This window comes from Hippoglossus stenolepis, chromosome 13 (assembly GCF_022539355.2).
Source record: "Hippoglossus stenolepis isolate QCI-W04-F060 chromosome 13, HSTE1.2, whole genome shotgun sequence".
Taxonomy (NCBI): Eukaryota; Metazoa; Chordata; class Actinopteri; order Pleuronectiformes; family Pleuronectidae; genus Hippoglossus; species Hippoglossus stenolepis.
In genome coordinates, this window is record NC_061495.1 from 17,783,785 (window position 1) to 17,796,617 (window position 12,833).

At 41.4% G+C, this 12,833-nt stretch overlaps 3 protein-coding genes across 4 annotated transcripts; all 3 read right to left on the reverse strand.

Moving 5' to 3' along the window:
* Positions 1-2,268: 2,268 nt before the first annotated feature.
* Positions 2,269-4,744, reverse strand: zgc:101559 (Ras-related protein Rab-33B-like). 2 transcript variants are annotated; one of them, XM_035173640.1, is made up of 2 exons: positions 4,414-4,744; positions 2,269-3,383 (listed from the first exon to the last, which is right to left on the reverse strand). In XM_035173640.1, exons 1-2 carry the CDS (start codon positions 4,669-4,671, stop codon positions 2,943-2,945), a joined length of 699 nt encoding a protein of 232 aa, XP_035029531.1. In that variant the 5' UTR covers positions 4,672-4,744; the 3' UTR covers positions 2,269-2,942. The 2 variants fall into 2 exon arrangements, with proteins under 2 accessions (XP_035029531.1, XP_035029530.1); XM_035173639.1 differs by having other exon boundaries at positions 2,269-3,389; positions 4,414-4,733.
* Positions 4,745-5,781: 1,037 nt separating this feature from the next.
* kbtbd7 (kelch repeat and BTB (POZ) domain containing 7) lies at positions 5,782-10,389 on the reverse strand. Its single transcript, XM_035174898.2, has one exon. It carries the CDS (start codon positions 10,089-10,091, stop codon positions 8,220-8,222), a length of 1,872 nt encoding a protein of 623 aa, XP_035030789.1. The 5' UTR covers positions 10,092-10,389; the 3' UTR covers positions 5,782-8,219.
* Positions 10,390-11,344: 955 nt separating this feature from the next.
* On the reverse strand, positions 11,345-12,259 carry wu:fc50b12 (uncharacterized protein LOC103911624 homolog). The gene is made up of 3 exons (XM_035175052.1): positions 12,239-12,259; positions 11,951-12,114; positions 11,345-11,592 (listed from the first exon to the last, which is right to left on the reverse strand). The coding sequence occupies exons 1-3, from the start codon at positions 12,257-12,259 to the stop codon at positions 11,364-11,366; spliced, it is 414 nt and encodes a 137-aa protein (XP_035030943.1). The 3' UTR covers positions 11,345-11,363.
* Between the last annotated feature and the right edge of the window lie 574 nt (positions 12,260-12,833).

The following is a 12,833-nucleotide window of genomic DNA, read 5'->3' on the forward strand; positions in this document are numbered from 1 at the left end:
CTTGAGATGTTCAAGAGGCCAAACACATGTTTTGTGAGGCAGCCATGACCTTGAAAATTAAGTTAATCCATGAGTCCAACTGAACATTTGTACCAAATTTGAAGAAATTCCCTCACGGCGAAGATATTGTTTTCATAAGAATGGGACGGACAACACAAAAACATAATGCCTCCTGCCCCACTGGCTGTCGTCGGCACATGACAGATAAATGATTTTTGAATCGTTAATGTGTCAATACACGTGTTAGTCCATATGTCACTGCAGGCATTACTGTCTCCTGTTTAATTTAATCAGTCCATCGTATGTCACTTTATATTGTTTACCTGTCCTGAACTGAATGATGATCCAGGTGAAACAGCATGGTCTGCGACTACTTTTCAAACTAGTGTGAGGGTGTTGACTTTACACACAATTTCTGTGCAGCTGTTGAAACAGGCTGCAGGAGTCACATTACTACGACTATGGTTGCTGTGTTACAAGCTTTCACTGCCACACAGCTGGGTGTTCAAATGTCAGCAGCTACCAGGGTTCAACATTATAAGTTAGGTTTGAACACAGAACTATGTGAAATGATGAAACGCTTGCCTCTATTGATCTATGTGATTTCTGTCATTGTGTGTGTGTGTGTGTGTGTGTGTGTGTGTGTGTGTGTGTGTGTGTGTGTGTGTGTGTGTGTGTGTGTGTGTGTGTGTGTGTGTGTGTGTGTGTGTGTGTGTGTGTGTGTGTGTGTGTGTGTGTGTGTGAGAGACACTGTTTAAATGTATTTTACCAGATGCCCCTTCCAAGCAAAATAAAAACCGCTCGCCATATGCAGCGTGTTAATTCTGACCCTGCAGCAAGAGCGGCGTACCTTGCTCGGAGAAGAGAAAGGTATGTTAAAACATTAAAAAAACTACAAATAAAGCAGCATGAAGTACACATTGCTCTTATGTGTTTTTCATTACCTGGACAAAATGCATATTTTCATTAAAATATTCATCCATCATTAGTCCAAATTAACTTATTGATTTATGGCATGACACTACATATCTTTTTCAGCTACCAGAGAAATAAACAGCAGGGAAGGATTCCATATGCCAAGTCAAGTGAGTTGACAGAGAGAGAGAAAAAGAAACGGAGAGAGAAATGGAGGGCTGCATCCAGTGCTTACAGAGAAAGTAAAAATATGGCAAACGCTGTGTTAGACCTTACGCCGCCATCTATGGAGAACATTCCACCGGTTCTGGTTGATGTAGCACAAGAGCAGCCAGAAAATGCACACGCAACGTGCCCCACTTTCACACGTCAAGTTTAATGAAATGTTTGTTAACAATGTGTGCTGCACTTAAATGTTCTTGATGAGATTTTTATTTAAAAAAATATTTATGAAATGTTTGCGTTTATGAAGATTCTATTAAATTTTAATAAAATCTGGTTTAAATCAATTTTTTGTATGGAATTTATTTTTTATCGATCTCTTTAAACGATAGGTTTTCATATCATTTGGAGCGACCACTCATGTGGTTTGACCAATAATACCAAGACCTGTATTCAATTTAAAGTAAAATATAAAATTTCTGTGGCTGAAATATGAATCACTGATACAGTATGCTTAAATTAATGGTATTTTTAAAACATTTTTATCAATTTTATGTGCTACATTTAATAAGGGGACGGTGACATTATAGAACAAAAATATGAGATCATTATTTACAAAAAACTCAAAAGAAATGCAACTACTTTGTTTCAAATTACTTTATATTATTGAGAAATTGTAAAAAAAAAAATGTAAGCATATTAAGGTAATTAATTCATTTTAAGATAAATCACAGTCGCACATGACATTTTTTAAGGCCACAGCCAATTCATCTAGATGAAAAAACAAAAAAATCAAATAATTTGACATTTTTATAGGATTTTATGTGTACACAACATTCCTAATGTTTGAACAATTATAATAGAAATTATTATATTTGTATTTTAAAATTGGCCTGTTGAAAATCCTTATTCGTCATTGACCCATATATTCTTGCTGTTTGTATAACAGAGCACAACAATAATATCAGGGAGAAGAAAAACACATTTGAGGCGTAACCTAATATACTTTAGGCGTTTAAGCCCCCATTTCTGTGTTGTTGTAATGATATAATAATATAATTCTAATATATTTATTCTAATGTATTCTTGTGAGAAAATTGTCAACATATTTCCCATATGTTTAAGTTCTCATATCGATTAAAAATCTGTAAACAGGACTGAAACATGCAACGTTCCAAAGGAAAATCGTGCCACTTTTCAAATCACTTTTATTGATTTGCAGCTTTATATTGTTCCAATTCTTCGTGCTGCTGGTAAACATTTGCATTATTGAACACATGCAAAAAAGTACCAGTCAAATAAGGTTTAGTTCTGACATCATAAAGCTTGAAATTTGAGAGATAAACACGTAATAACAGCACCAAAACTCACAGTTTTAGAAATTGCATGTCACTAAAACATTTATAGAGAATGTTTACTTCACAGTTTATCTCACTGGTCCCTTTATGCACAGGGAAATCTGTTTTTCCCTTTACTTACTGTCTGCTTTGGATTCTGATAGTTGTAGTGCTACTAGACGGCTGATTGCATATAATTCATGTGCATAATAAAATGTACTCTGCGATGCTGTGAATGATTTCATGTACAGTTTGAGAAACATGTACTCGTCATAACTCCAAATCGATTTGTGCATTCCATTGAAATGTTGATTCAATATTGTGCAAACTTAGATATACATTGTTACCCATACTGTCACAAGCTGTGCCTTACAGTAGGAAGGGGAAAGTGCAAAAATCATAAGAAGCTTCTGTCCTTTCAGAGGTCGACGTTTGGAAGCTCAACTCAACGCTGCGTTTCTCAGCATTATGATTGTTCCAGACGGCCGGGGTGACCTTCATAAAAATCCATATAAGATGGAGTTGACCTTAGCATTGACAAGCTGCTTCTTCCTGCTCTCTCTGGTTCCACAGATCACTCACACCGCTCTCCCGCAGCTGCTTCAGTCTCAGAGGTTTGTGACTCTTCAGCCTATAAGCGATCGTCAGAAAAATGGCATCGACGTGCTCCTTCTCAGCAGGGTCTTTGGCCGAGGTCTCAAACAACGGGAAGTTGTATCTGTCAGCGAGACACTGGGCGGCCGCCGTGGGGACCTCCCTGCAGTCCCTCAGATCACACTTGTTTCCCACCATGATGCGCGGCACCAGGGGCCCCACACAGTGTCGGCTGCATTCCTCAATCCACTCGGGGATGCTGTCGAAGGATGAGAGGCTGGTCACGTCGTACACAAAGATGACGGCGTGGACGCTGCGGTAGTAGTGCTCCACCATGCTCTTCCTGAAACGCTCCTGACCTGCCGTGTCCCAGATCTGCAACTGGCAAAACAGAAACAAACAGTGATATAATATTCAAGTTATAACAGTCAAACAGCGGTGTTACTGTAGATTCTTCACATCATCGACCAACACTAAGGAAACACTGAAACCAACAATATCCCTCAATACTCTCTGACATCCCACCTCTCTCCGGTTTCTCCGCCCCAAGCCTATTTGTTCCTGCTGAAGATATTAATACTTAACACTTGGCCACAGATCTATAGTCTCATAAAAAAAGGCTTTAATACTACTGTAGTAATGAAGGTACATTTCACCCAGTGCAACAGTACGATATGCTTTTCTTTTTCCAACAACAATGAAGGCCTATTTGGCGGGAATAGGACACACACACACAATTCGTAAATTAACTCAAACATATGAATAAACTTATCTTTTAATAAAGAAAAGCCGACAGAGATGCTCTCCGGCTTTTCTTTATCTGAAGTGATTCATTTATTGGTAGATGCAGGACAGGTCCCCCACCATCTCCATCCAGCTGCTGGTCAGACTCTCCTCCATGTTCACATATGGACCACGGCTCAAAGATGGTTGTGTTCATTCCGCAGGAGAATAAAGTGTGTTTTGTGTGTTTGTGTGTTTCCTCTCGTCTTGATACTGTCTCCATACAGCTCCAGCACAGACTCTCCTCCATGTTCACATATGGACCACAGCTCAAAGATGGTTGTGTTCATTTAGCAGTAGAATGAAGTGTGTGTTTGTGTATTTCCTCTTACCTTGATACTCTCTCCAGTCAGCTCCAGGTTAAACTCCTCCATGTTTATATATGGACCACGGCTCAGAGGTGGTTGTGTTCATTCAGCAGGAGAAACAAGTGTGTTTTGTGAGTGACGGTGTGTGTTTGTGTGTTTCCTCTCGTCTTGATACTGTCCCCATACAGCTCCAGCACAGACTCTCCTCCATGTCCACATATGGACCACGGCTCAGAGAGATTAATCTAGCAGGAGAATGAAATGTGTGAAGTGTGTGGCGGTGTGTGTTTGTGTTTGTGTGCGTTTCCTCTCACCTTGACACTCTCTCCATCCAGCTCCACCGACCTCTCTCGGAAATCGACCCCGATCGTCGCCTCGGGGTTTTTCAGGAAGGTGCCTCCGCAGAACCGGTACGTCAGACACGTCTTCCCCACGTTGGAGTCTCCGATCACGATGATCTTAAAGGTCCGAGCCTGTGTGGTGTCATGGTCGTGTTGTGCAGAAAGCTCCAGAGAATCGTTTCTGCTGAAAACGGTGTGAAATTCCTCCTCAGCTTTGTTGTCTTTTGCCATTTCTCCTCATCTCGCGGTCTGGTGGCTAACTGCGCTCAAATATCGCGAGGGTTGGAGAGACCGCAGATGGACGAGGGTTGTCTGCACCGTTATTCACATAGACTGTATTTAAGGTTATTCAGCACTTTGCATATATTTCACTACATGTACCACTTATTCTGCTTCAATGGGAATGATTCAGCACAAAAATATTTAATTTGGCTGCTAAACCTCTTTTCCTCCTTTTAATGAATTAGTTTAATTAATGAGTTGGAAGGCAGTTTTATTTGTAAAGCACATTTCAACAATAAACATAAAATATAAAAGTCATCGTGACAAATAGTAAAAGAAACATAAGACTATACAAAAAAGAGGCATTCACAGATAAAAGAGTGAAAATAGTGTAAGAAATGTAATTATTTGGAAAGTTTGCAGCATTGATTTAAAAAAACTCAAATTTCTGGGGAGCTTGTTCCACAAATGTTTAGTAACAGGTTCTTAAAACGATCTAGAAGTATGCCTGATAAAAGATGAGCTTAAATTATATTTAGTGTCATGCTGCATGCTCACCATAACTTGAACACACTAAGCAGTTGCTGTAAACCAAGCTACAAGTTGGAGCTCAAATTAATTGTTTAAGTCTAACTCACAATAAATTGACCTTCTTCCTGCTCACTTTCGGGTGGAAAAAGAAATGTAACTTAATATTTACGTCATGATTTTGCTACTACTTGTGTTGCTGATTATCTATTGTGTTTTTTTTCTACAAATTGATTTGACTATATATTTTAAAAATGTCAACATTTAACTAAACTAAACCATCCAGCAATGGAAGTAAAATATGTATTTAAAAATATACACACAGCTTTGAATTATTACCAATACGTTTTGTTAGGTTATTTTTCCATACTTACATAAATATTAAAATTACATTTTCAAATAGGCCTAGCTTTTTCTGTTTGTCGCAAACTATGACATTATTGAGTGTGACCTTCATTTTCACCCTGCTGTTGCCATATAAATACTTTTATTTACTACAATGTTGAAAAATAAAATTAGATCACATTTGAATCTTGTGTTGTGTACCTGTGTGTTTTTACCTCATGTGCTTAAAAAACTAAAACACACTCGCATGTTCTTCTGCGTCAGACACAGATGTTTAATTGACAAACACTAAAACAGCTTTATTATCCAGACCACCTGTTACCACAGCCAACCAACCCTCCCTCCTCTCGCACGCACGCACGCTATCACTTCAACCTCCCATCATAGAGAACAAGAAGATCTACACTCATTTACCAGTTTATTAGGTACAACTAACTTTAACAGTCTCAAACCACACTCATAAATATGTTTCTGAGGTTTTAACTCAACTTAATCAACATTTTAGAGGCTGCACTGTCTCTAATATTGTGTCTACAACATTTATATAAATGAGGTTAGACAGATTAAAACACTTCAATGTGATTCAAGAAAGATTATAAACTGGTAAGTGAGTGTACGGGGCAGTTGTTGAGGCCAGTGGCTTTGCGACAGTTGGAAACATGCAGACAAAACTTCCTCACATAAAATAATTAATCAGGACTTAACAGTACAACTCAAAACACCTTGTGAGCTGATTTCTGATTGTAACATAAATGTTAAGTAAAAAAAAAAATCATAGATACAAAATCATACACATAATAAAATAGTTTAAAATAAATTCAATAAAATGCATAATTTGTCATCAACATCTTTCACAATTTCACAACATCTAAAAAAACAAGTCAATCATGGCATACAGGCTTTTGTTTAAAGCCAAAACCTGAGTGAGCATAGTACAATGGCTTCTACATTTCATACAGCAGTTTTCACTGTGTGCGACATCGGGATGTGCATCACCAACGTTACAAGAACTGCAAATTCTTAAGCCCTGTAAATGGCCGTTAGTGTTTAGAGCCATGAACGTGAGCCACTTGAGCTGCCTAATGTTCCAAAAGTCACAGTCACGCTTTTACATCGATCATAAGCCGGACTGCTCCTGCATTCCAGCTAAGTATTATGTTAGTTGTCATGTTATTAGCATATTCCAGTCTAAATATAACACAGCACGAGCTGTCTTAAAGCATTAAAGGAGCCCTCCACTGGTTTAACACAAACATGTCCATTTACTTATCATGGGGAGTACTACTCTGTATGTGCAAACAGTTTGACATATTTAAAGTCTTTTGTAGCTCAGGACAAGCTGTCAAGTCAAAAATACTCTGTCTTCCGCAGAGTGTTCAAAATGTGAAATACCAGCCACTCTGCTTGGTATTAACCAAGCACAAAGTATCTGATGAAAGACACAGTTAAGTTGCTTGTTTGCCATCAAATTCTTCACAAAAAAGCCACAAGGCTTCCTCGCTAAACTGAAAATGAACTCGTCACGTCTTTGTTTTCTGGACGAACTTGCTGAGCATCACCTGTTGTTCCTTTTCCAAGGGAGTCTGTTAATGTTATGTTTTAATGTCATTTTGCTTCATAAATGAGTTATTATGAGTACCTCATATTTTCATCTTTCTCCTTTGGTTTTTTTGTCAGCAGGATTTCAAAAAAACTACAAAACGAATTTTCGCTAAACTTGATGGGCCCCAAAAAGAACAGAAAACAGATCTGTGTGGATATGTGGATCCAGGTTTTATTTTTCTCTTTCTGTAACATTGCGAGACAGCATGTTTTTTGGGGGACATTTTGACCTATTTCCTGGGGAATAATTCATGGATCTTTGTGACGGTTTGACTGAATTTAAGGGGACTGTTAGGCCTTGGCCTGAGGTGTGTGCTCTATTGCGTGCCATTCTAATGTTCTCCTTATCGTAACCCAAAAACTACTGGACCTCCTGGATTTCCGTGAACTTTTATGGAGGAGTGGACATGACCCAAGGAAGAACCCCATGCAATTTTGGAACAGATCAAGATAAACGGGCAGATCCGGGACTCTTTTTCACTTTTTCACTGCCTTTAACAAGGCAAGATACTTTTCTTTTTTCATTTTCGTACATTTCAGAAAATTTTTAAATATCTGATGTGGGGACCTGATCTCAATAACTGCAACAATGCGCTCTCCAAGCACCCTTCTACGATGGAAGTGTAATGCTACACATCTTACGAGCAGCCTCCATTCAACTGCCCTTATGCATGTGCTAAATAATTATGGTAGATCCTCTACTCTACTCTATAGAGGAGACTATTTTTAGACAGTTATGTATGTGACACTACTAGACGTCACGCTGTCCCTCCTGCTGGCAGATCATGGTACAAACTGAGGAACAAAGCCAATCGCTCTTGGCTCTTGTTCACACTGTGTGAAAAAGACTGAAAACAATGAATGAAACCATTCCTGCTTCTTTCCCCTGCCTCCTCCAGTGAATTAGTCAGGACCAAGATTTGTAAAAAAAAAAGATAGAAGCTTGTGCTTCTACTCTCAATGGCTGGTTTTAATACTGACTTTAAACTGGATCCGAGACTTACTCCACGAGACAGAACCCTGTAAATATCCTTTGAATCACAAATAAATTTTACTTTTCTTTGACACAGTGATGCATTTCGCTACCAGTTCTCGTCTGAGAATGAGCTCGAGCTACCAGAGTCAGAATCTGCGTCTGTCAACCCATCAAAGTCCCAGTCAGCACTGGAGCCACTGTCGTCATCCTCCTCTGTAGAGAAGCTGTGAGCTGAGCCAAGGCACGCTGGGTACACGCGTGTCGAAACGCACACGGGCCCCAGCGTGGACACGTACACTGCCATGACGTTCTTCCAGGTGTCCCTGGCCGGGTCGTACTCGTGGATGAGGACCCTGTTTTTGTTGTGCTGTAGTAAAGTCTGAGTGAGGAGCAGCAGCTTGCTGTTGTGCTGGATCACCTGGTAGTTTAGAGCTCGACTGTCGATAGGAATGTCACCCAACCTCTTCCATTCCCCCCTGGTGGGGCTGTAGGCTTTCACCACGGGGATGTCACACACGCAGATGATCTGGTCCTGAAACACGCAGGCCTTGTGAAGCTTGTCTCGTCTTAGTGACCCGCAGTGACGCCAGCGGTTCCTCTTGGGGTCATAGCAGAGCATCCTCCTTTTGTTTACCACGTAGAGGTGGTCGTTCAACGCCACCACCTGCATTTTACCCAGAGAGTGAGGCAGAGGGGCCACAAACGTCCACTGGTTCCTCTGGACGCTGTAACACTCGACCTCCTTCAGTCTGGTGTCCGTCACTGGGTTCCTTCCTCCCAAAAGGTACACGTGACCGTTGAGGTAGCCCATCCCGGAGTGTATCCTCCCCAGAGGTCTCTCTGCCAACTCCTGCCAGCTGTTGAGCACAGGGTTATACAGCCAGAAGTGTTTCGAAAGGTGGGAGGCAAGGTACAGGTTGTTTTCAGGTGTGGCACAGGCGATTAATGACTCCATGGTGGAGCGTTTGTAATCCTGACTGCTGAGGTCTTCCAAAGGGGGAGCCATGAAATACAGGTCCTCAGAGTACGGGTCACAGCACATGATGTTGTCGTTGGGCAGGCCGAAGAAGAGGATCATCTCTTTTGCGCTGACGCCTATTCTGTGTTTTGCCACCTCCTGTGCTTCAGACATGCCACAGCTGTCCTCTGTGGACCTGTTGAAAAAGCATGCGAGGTATTTCTCAATGACAGGCCTGGCCATGAGGCCCTCCAGGTAAAGCTTGTCCTTTTCGGTGAACAGGTTCCAGCGAACACACTTCAGCGCCTGCAGAGCATCCTCCCTTCTCTGCGGGGCATTGGCCTCTACCCACTGCAGAGCTGCCGAACACACCTTTCTCTCACAGTCCACGTCCAAAGCATCCAAAGACAGCAAGTCCCTGAGCTGCAGCAGATCCAGCTCACACAGCTCCCCACCGCTGCACAGCTGGCTGAAGTTCCTGGCTATGAAAGCCCGTGCGCTCTCCTTCAGCTCAGTGTTGTCGTAGGTGTCTGCAAACTTCAGCAGCCCCACACAGTTGGAGAGGTCCAGCCTCCGGGTCATGAAGCTGGAGCAGGCCCTCCGGATGTACTCCAGCTGGAGCATGTTGGCGGCCGCGTACAGCCGCTGGACGTTGCCCTCCGTGACGGTCACCCGGCCCGTGTAGCAGTACTCGATGATCACCGACATGCTCTCCGGGTCCACGCCGCGGATGAGCACTCGCTCCTGCCCGCTCTCGTTCAGGCCGCCGGTGAACATGCTCTTGAAGTAGGGGCTGGCGGCGGCGAGGACGTTGCGGCTGCACAGGAACACTCGGTCCGGGTCGCCCCCGGTCGAGCCTCCGCCGGGCTCCAGCGACTCCTCCTCACACTCGACGCCGATGGTGACGTCCCCGAGCAGGCGACAGTCGAAGAGCAGCTTGAGCTCGTTCACCAAGCCCCGGGCGTGATTCGCGTCCTCCAGCACCTCGGGTCCGCTGAAGCAGCTCAGAGACGAAGCCATGGCTGCGGCTTCACTGGGGGGTTCGGTGTTTACCTTCAAATGACATGATCCGAATAATGACACATGCTGCTCCCGGGTGGAAATCACACATCAGCGGCTGAAGGCTCCGCCGCGTCTCCGGACACTCTCCGTCTCCACACGCTCATAATGTGTCTTTCAAACCAGAGACAGTCCGCCGGTTCGTTCCTGTGTAACCGCAGAGTCCGGTTTCTTTGAATATTTCTACTATTCACTGTTGTTTTCTGTCCTCAGAGCAGAAGTCATCAAGACAGAAAATGTGTCAATAGATTGCAACCACATTTTCCGGAAGAAAGAATTTCAAAATTAAAACTTAATTCCATTTTGTGTTGCACGCATTTGTATTGGTTTCGCTCCAATTCCAATAAAAACACATTTTATTGGATTTTGAAGCCATTCTAATCGTTTGAAGTATTTCTATGAGTTATATTAGTCTGTTACTTTCAAAATGAAGAAAGTGTAGTCTTTTATTTTGAAAGGTATCCTCCCCAGGCTTCCGCTGTGGGTCACTGCTCGTTCACACAACCTTGCTAACAGGCTTCTGATTGGTCTGTTTAACTAGGTCAATTTAGGATTGGTTGTTGTTGATAAAATCATAAAATCAAACCCATTAAAGAGAAGAAGGAATTATCTTTAAATGGCTTCTGGTTGAAATAAGGGTGTATTTGTTATTATTATTATTATTATTATTATTATTATTATTATTATTATTAGTAGTAGTAGTAGTAGTAGTAGTAGTAGTTCTCAAGTTTCAAGTTTCAAGTTTTATTTTTATTATGCAAGTAACGTAGGGTCAACAGTACAATGAAAGGTATAATATTATGACATATTCATATTTATTGTTGAGCCTATTGATAACAAAATACTAAGCCAAACTACTGTATTATATTGTATATATTGATGTATTAGTACTAACTCTCACCTAACTATATTACACCCACAGTATCATTTTTGCACTTTTTTTGTCACTTCAAATCAACATGTTTTAAGGGCTGTAACAAATGTTTCCTCTCTGGGAAACTACATAGTGTTTGTGCTAGGTGCTATTATTTTGAAGATTCAAGGTTTTGAGGACAAAGTGGCATAAATGGAATAATAGGAATTCAAGTCTTAGAAATTAGTTTTTCCTCATTATTGCAAAGCTTTAATTTCATACAACACAAGTCCTACACATCCCCTGACATTCAGACGTTTTATTTCAGATGAATGTGTCAAAGTCAGAAATATGCATCGCATCGTCACCCAAACTCAGGTCTATCTGCGGTTGAGCTCGTTGATCCTGTTCAGGGCGTCCTGGTTGTGGATGGTCTTGTGGACTGTGATGAGGAAGGGGAAGGCGGAGGGCAGCTCCACCCTGCGGCTCAGCTTCTGGTGGCCCCAGTGGAGACAGCGCAGCCTCTCAGCCAGGTCCTGTCTGCCTGCTTGCTCCAGACCATCCTGAAGCAACTTGGTCTTATTGGGCTTGTCCCATGACTTCTCATACCTGCATGGTGAATATAATAGGATGCATTTGTATCAGATCAAGGGAGGTCTGAAGAAAGTCCAAAAGTCAAAGACGACAAACGGACTAAACTTACCATAGGAAAACTCCTGAGTGTGTATATCTTTGAGAATTATACAGTTTCAAATTGGTTTAAAAATAAAAAATAAAATACAATGGGATATACAGTGTATCCTCTATAGCATAATGTTACTAATCTGCTGTTAATTCACTAACAAAACACCTGTATGCATCATATTTGAGTTTTATGTGAGTGTAATGACACTATCAACAGTATCTGCAGGCTGACAGTGAATAAATCTGACCACAGCAGAGTTAAATACATGCACACACACTGTACCAGCTCTCCAACATGGCCCTGGCCTGCACACTCTTCTCTGTTGACCTGGTGTGGAACCGGCTGATCTCAGATCTGTTGAAGCCAAGCTCAGACGCTAGAATGGTCCACTCAAAACCAAGCTGAGTGGAAATCTCCTGCAGCGTCTTCAGGTTAATCACAGCATCCTTAAAAAAATGACATGCAAAATCAATTGGTGAGGATTTAAAAACCTTTAAGAAAGGCGTCAAATGAAATATCTTTGCTGATTTAAGATACATGGAAGTGACAACGCAAACATATTACACTTACCTCCTGAGCTTTGTTAGGCATTATCTCAAATTCCTGAAGATCAACAGTGCTTTCTCAGTCCCTGTTTTCATAAATACAACTTAATTTAATTTTGTGAAAATTACTAAACATTTGTATGTGGTCATAAGCTCCATGATTCCCTTACCTTGTTATGTACATTAAAACGAGTGTGGTCTGAGAGTTACTGTGGAGATTCAACATCAACACACTGACCTGTTAAACATTAATCACTTTAGCCCCAGGGTCAAGATATTAACTGTCAGGTTAAACTGCCTCCACCTGCATCCAGGTAAACAAGTGTACTCTGTTAAAAGTGAACTAAATACGTGGAGGGAATATACCAGCTGTAGTTAGTATGGTTAGTACTTAATTATATATTACACATACACCTAAGTATTACTTATTATTACTTACTGATGCCTATTTTGACTCTTGCTGCTGTCATATTGCAAATTTCCCAATTGTCGGACAAATACAGGATTATCTTATCTTATCTTAGATTTATCTTAGGTTTTGCCAGGGTAGTTTAATGGACAGCAATGTTGTCGCCTCCTGTTTTACATGTTTTGCACATGTAGAGTGGATTTCCAGAACT

Bases quoted from the DNA above. Each gene is read 5' to 3' on its own strand.
- zgc:101559 (XM_035173639.1), bottom strand. From the start codon at position 4,671: ATGGCAAAAGACAACAAAGCTGAGGAGGAATTTCACACCGTTTTCAGC. The intron at 3,390-4,413 runs GTGAGAGGAAAC...CTGTTTTGCCAG, and splicing joins TGGATGGAGAGAGTGTCAAG to TTGCAGATCTGGGACACGGC.
- kbtbd7 (XM_035174898.2), bottom strand. From the start codon at position 10,091: ATGGCTTCGTCTCTGAGCTGCTTCAGCGGACCCGAGGTGCTGGAGGAC.
- wu:fc50b12 (XM_035175052.1), bottom strand. From the start codon at position 12,259: ATGCCTAACAAAGCTCAGGAG. The intron at 12,115-12,238 runs GTAAGTGTAATA...CATTTTTTTAAG, and splicing joins TGCCTAACAAAGCTCAGGAG to GATGCTGTGATTAACCTGAA. The intron at 11,593-11,950 runs GTACAGTGTGTG...TTCACCATGCAG, and splicing joins AGGGCCATGTTGGAGAGCTG to GTATGAGAAGTCATGGGACA.